The sequence below is a fragment of the Balaenoptera ricei genome, chromosome 7 (genome assembly GCF_028023285.1).
Source record: "Balaenoptera ricei isolate mBalRic1 chromosome 7, mBalRic1.hap2, whole genome shotgun sequence".
Taxonomy (NCBI): Eukaryota; Metazoa; Chordata; class Mammalia; order Artiodactyla; family Balaenopteridae; genus Balaenoptera; species Balaenoptera ricei.
This window is the reverse complement of record NC_082645.1, coordinates 101340992-101345843: the sequence shown is the minus strand read 5'-3', so window position 1 is coordinate 101345843 and position 4852 is coordinate 101340992. Positions and strand designations below refer to the sequence as shown.

At 49.0% G+C, this 4852-nt stretch overlaps 1 protein-coding gene across 1 annotated transcript; it reads left to right on the top strand.

Annotated features, from left to right (window-relative positions):
* The first annotated feature begins 224 nt into the window (after positions 1–224).
* On the top strand, positions 225–597 carry TNP1 (transition protein 1). The gene is made up of 2 exons (XM_059927407.1): positions 225–363; positions 569–597. Exons 1-2 carry the CDS (start codon positions 225–227, stop codon positions 595–597), a joined length of 168 nt encoding a protein of 55 aa, XP_059783390.1.
* Positions 598–4852: the final 4255 nt, after the last annotated feature.

Sequence of the window (4852 nt, the reverse complement as noted above, 5' to 3'; positions counted from 1 at the left end):
CATTAAAAAAAGACCTCAAAATTGAGGGTAGCCTTGAGCTGCATTAGAGGGGCCACCTTATTTCACATATATTACCAAAGTGTAACAAAGGTCAGTGACATCACAGTGGAGCCCTGCCCACCGCTAAGCCACACCCCCTTCACAGTCACAATCGCTAAGGCCTTAAATACCCAGACTTGTGGCCTCCTGGCTCTACAAAGCCCCTCATTTTGGCAGAAAGTACAATGGCCACCAGCCGCAAATTAAAGAGTCATGGCGTGAGGAAGGGCAAGAACCGAGGTCCTCACAAGGGAGTCAAGAGAGGTGGCAGCAAAAGAAAATACCGGAAGGGCAGTCTGAAGAGTAGAAAACGGTGCAATGACGGTGAGTGAGGGATGAGTAGGAGAGCAGTCAAACAGGGGGGATCTTGTTGTCCCGCGGATCCTCGCTCTTGGAGTTGACTCTCATAGGACCCTGAAACCTCAGCATGAGAATTTCATTACCAACTAGGTTCATGTTTGGGCAGGAAGAGGATGAATGGTCATGTTCTAACTGGTGTTCCTGTTGCAAACTTGTCCTTTCCCTACAGCCAATCGCAATTCCCGCTCCCACTTGTGACTCCACCAGCGGGCTCTGCCCTGGTGGACTTCAAACGACACCAGGCAACAACAGAGAACAGAAGGGGGACTGCCAAGGAGACCTGAAGTTAGATCAAAGCCAGAGAAGAGCCTATCATGTGGATAAAATGTCAGTTGTGAAGAAATGAGGAATGTATATGTTGGCTGTTTCTCCCCAACATTTCAATAAACATTTGAAAACTGAATTTCAGTTTCCTTTGATCTTTTGGTTGGAATATGGCTCCTGAGCTGGGCAGCCTTGGGGAAGAATCAACAGGTATGAAACCATTAAACATCAAACATGATTTGGATAATATCAATGTCAATGTAATATCCCTTAACAACTCTCTCTCCTTGTGCCCCAACTCTGGCCATGCACCATCACCATATTTGGGTCTTGGTCTCAATGTACTGTCTCCCTTCCCAACATGGAAAGGGAGAGGAGATAAAAGAAATGGGAAAAATACATTCATCAGAGTGCCAGTTATGAGCCAAAGGAAGCAAGCTGCTTTTGTCAAGGGGCTTGGAGCATGGAGACACCAAACCATGATTTCCCAAACTAGCTAGCTAAAGACATGTCCCAGTGGTGGATAGAGAACCCTCAGCGCTTCTAATTTATCTGATTGTATGGGCATGATTAGCAGGCTGTTGGAGATGAGGATACATTCTGGGCAGAAGCCAGAATGGTATTTGGACAAGACCAGAGGCAGGGATACTGCCTGGGAGATTCAAGCCAGCTTGTGTGACTCTGACGTCATAAATGAATCTTAATCAGGTGTGTCTGGCAGTAGGACTGACCTCACCTCAGTCTGGGTGGACCTTATTGGCAAGGAAGAACCGTCCTTTGCTGTGGCCCTCACTTTAGCTTGACCTTGGGTTCTGATAACGCTTATGTCGTCTCTAGCCAGGGATCTGACACATCCTCTCAGCATCCACCCGCTCAGGAGGGGGCAATATTTTTCTTAATGAGTGTTTCCTGTTGCCTCAGAGACAGTACCAGGGTGGCACAGAGAGGAATTGAGACTCATATTTAAACCAGGCCACCCACTTAGATTCTGGGGAAGCAACCAGGAAAGGATATAAGCCAGAAGGAATGAGAGGAGCATGAGGTCAGACATGAAGTTTCCAACATGGGCGGGGTGGGGTGGGGGGGTGGGGGGAGATGTGGGACCAGGTGACATAGCGAGGAAAGGGAGCCTCTTTCTCTGCAGAGCTCCACATATTTTCAGTGAGATCATTGACTCTGAGCCCTGTGGAGGTGTCTAGGTATTGGGATATGGGGATGGGAACAAGGGCTGTCCCTGTGGGTCAGATTCTAGTAGGGAAGAATGAGAAGAAGCCCAGGTCATGACATGCGTAAAGATGTTTCAAGTTGCTTCGTTCTCTTAGCCTTAGAGAATGCACACACTGCTCCTAAGCTAAGTCAGCATCAGGCACCCAGACTCTTCAAAACTCATCAAACTTGTATTTCCCTCCTTATTTTTTCAGTTTCCATTTTTGTAAAGAGGGAATAGAGAAAATACTCCCTTCATAACCTTCATCTTCCACAGTTTTACCTCTTAAACATTCCTGTTGTCCCTGTTTTTCGAACCAAACTCAAACTCATATGCTTCTCAAGTAGATGATTATCCACAACCACACAAAACTCTTTACAGATTCAACTGGAATCCCCAATCAGAAATGACCAGTTCTCACATACTCTTGTGCCCTTTGGGAGTTCCTCTGCCTCCATGTAAAGAAAGCCTGAAAGCTCCTTGCAGCACACAAAATCCAGTTATTTTACTGTCAGGCTTTTGGTGCTCTAGCCATAAATTCTCATTCATCAGCCAGCAGGGAGTACAGCCAGTTAGAATTCCTACATGGGTCCAAAATAGCGAAGCCTTTATATCCCCTCCTGCCCAGCAGGCTGCTCAGGGAAAGGGTGACCTCAGGCCAGGCATTTCTCTGTGCTGAGGCAGACCCTGCAGTTAGGCTGAAGTTAGGAAGCTGTTTGCTGGACCTCATGCCCCACAGTCTGGGCCACACACCTCTGTCTCTTCCACTGGCTTTCTGATAACCTACATCTCTTCCCACTTGCTTTTTCCCACCTTTTGCCCCTGCCACTCCCTGCTGCAACTGTGTGCCAGGAGCCTTCAAATGCTTTCATGCACAGCTCACCCCTTGCTCCGTGCTCTCCACTTCACCTTTCCTCTGCCATCTTTCAGATTGCCAAGATGTGCAAAGACAACCTTTCCCATAGGGAAGAGTCAACAGAACAGCAAAACAGTGTGAAAGGTACTTCCCTCAAGAAACTTATTATTCTTTATATAAGAATATTATTCCACATGTATCAATAAATAGAAATATTATTCCTGTATCCATCAGGATCCCTTAGGAAAGCAGATCCTGGAGGGGACTCAAATGAAGACACATTACTGAAGGGACGATTCACAGAGGCAAGACCTCCAGAGCCTGGCAATAATGGCTCTGCAGGGCTTCCCTGGTGGTGCAGTGGTTAAGAATCCACCTGCCAACGCAGGGGACACAGGTTCAAGCCCTGGTCCAGGAAGATCCCACATGCCGCGGAGCAGCTAAGCCCATGCATCACAACTACTGAGCCTGAGCTCTAGAGCCCACGAGCCACAACTACTGAAGCCCATGTGCCTAGAGCCCAGTGCTCTGTAACAAGAGAAGCCACCGCAATGAGAAGCCCATGCACCACAACGAAGAGTAGTCCCCACACGCCGCAACTAAAGAAAGCCCGTGCGTAGCAATGAAGACCCAACGCAGCCAAAAATAAATTAATTAATTAAAAATAAATAAAGAAATAATGGCTCTGCAGAGGCGAAAGGATGGAACAGTGTTATAGGAGCCCCATGAGAGCCAAAGCTGTGTGTTTGGTGAAGGGGGTGGCAGATGGACCTCTGGGTAAAGACTGTACTGGAGAGGGACACAGACACTGCTGGTCTCAGAAGCACCCTGATGTTTCTCTCCTCCAGCCCTCCAATCTCCTCCTGATGCTTCCAGTGGCCAAACTCAACCAAAAGGCAACAAGTTAAGGACCCCAGGTGATGCAGGGCATCAAAGAGCAGAGGATGTTGAAGAATAGCTCTGAAAAACTAATGGTGATAGCTGGCACAGCCTGGTAGGCAAAATGTCTTCTTTCGTTGGACTTCTAGAAGCTGGCCACTTTAGCATACTATTTGTCTTCTCTCATTTCTTGTCACAGACCAAAGTCCCTTCAGAAGTAACCAGTGAAGAGACCCCAGACCAAGTTACTCAGGGCTCCTGAACCCTCAGCTCAAAAGCACGCATTCATGTCATTGGCAAGAGAGTATTATTCCCAGACAAAATGTTCTAAGACAATGTTAATTAATGATCAGGATGGGCATGTGGAGAACAGCTCAAGGCTGGTCAGGGCAGCCAGACCCTTGCCTGGTGACTTGCATTTGCCCCCTTAGACAGAGACAGGTGTGGAAGGATTGGCATCCACCTGGAAAACTCTGTTTTGCAGTAAGAACATTTTCCAGGCTCACAGGCTGGACATCTTCCAGCTCCGGTGTTGACGTAGTCACTGCCCTCCAGGAACATTCATTCTGGCTCCCTGTTGACAGCTCCTGCAGGCTCAGCCCCGACCAGGCAGGCACCCAGAGGGAAAGAGCACAGGGGGCTTGTGACACTGGAAGGCCTCACCCTCTGTGTGCTTTTTCTCCACCTCCCTCACCAAGGGGTCTCTGTTCCTCTCTCCAGTTTTCTCTGGAACGCCATGTCCTTAAGTCATCACTTACTCGGCCTTTTTAGAAAGTCAGAAAAAAAAAAAATTAAGGAATTTGACCACAAGCCCTTCTGGGTCACCTTGACCTTCTGGTGAGCTGACTTGGATACAGGGCCTCTGCTCCACTGACATCGGGGTCTGATGGGGGTGGTCCCTGAGGATCCTGTGGGTGGAGAGAGCCCAGAGGAGCTAGGGGAGAACACAGCTGACTCCCACCTCTTGCCCTGGGCCTGTCCAGATCAGCCCAGGTGGGCCCAGCTGGATCTGTGCAGCTGCAGGAAAACAGGAAGTTCTAGAGAAGTGCTCAGGGCTGTGTGAGGGAGTGAAGGCCCAGAAGCTACAGCTGGGAGGGGACTGAGGTGCCCCAGGGGTAGTCGGTACAAGTCAGACATGGCCTGAGGCTCAGCTGTTGGGGTCACCTAGTGGTCTGTCCTTTGAAACCAGAGGACAGCACAGCCTGGCTCTGCAATCAGAGCCTTCACGCACCAGGCCCCCCAAGGAA

Excerpts from the sequence above, each read along its gene's own strand:
- TNP1 (XM_059927407.1), top strand. The coding sequence starts at position 225 with ATGGCCACCAGCCGCAAATTAAAGAGTCATGGCGTGAGGAAGGGCAAG. Across the intron at positions 364-568 it reads TAGAAAACGGTGCAATGACG|CCAATCGCAATTCCCGCTCC; the intron begins GTGAGTGAGGGA and ends CTTTCCCTACAG.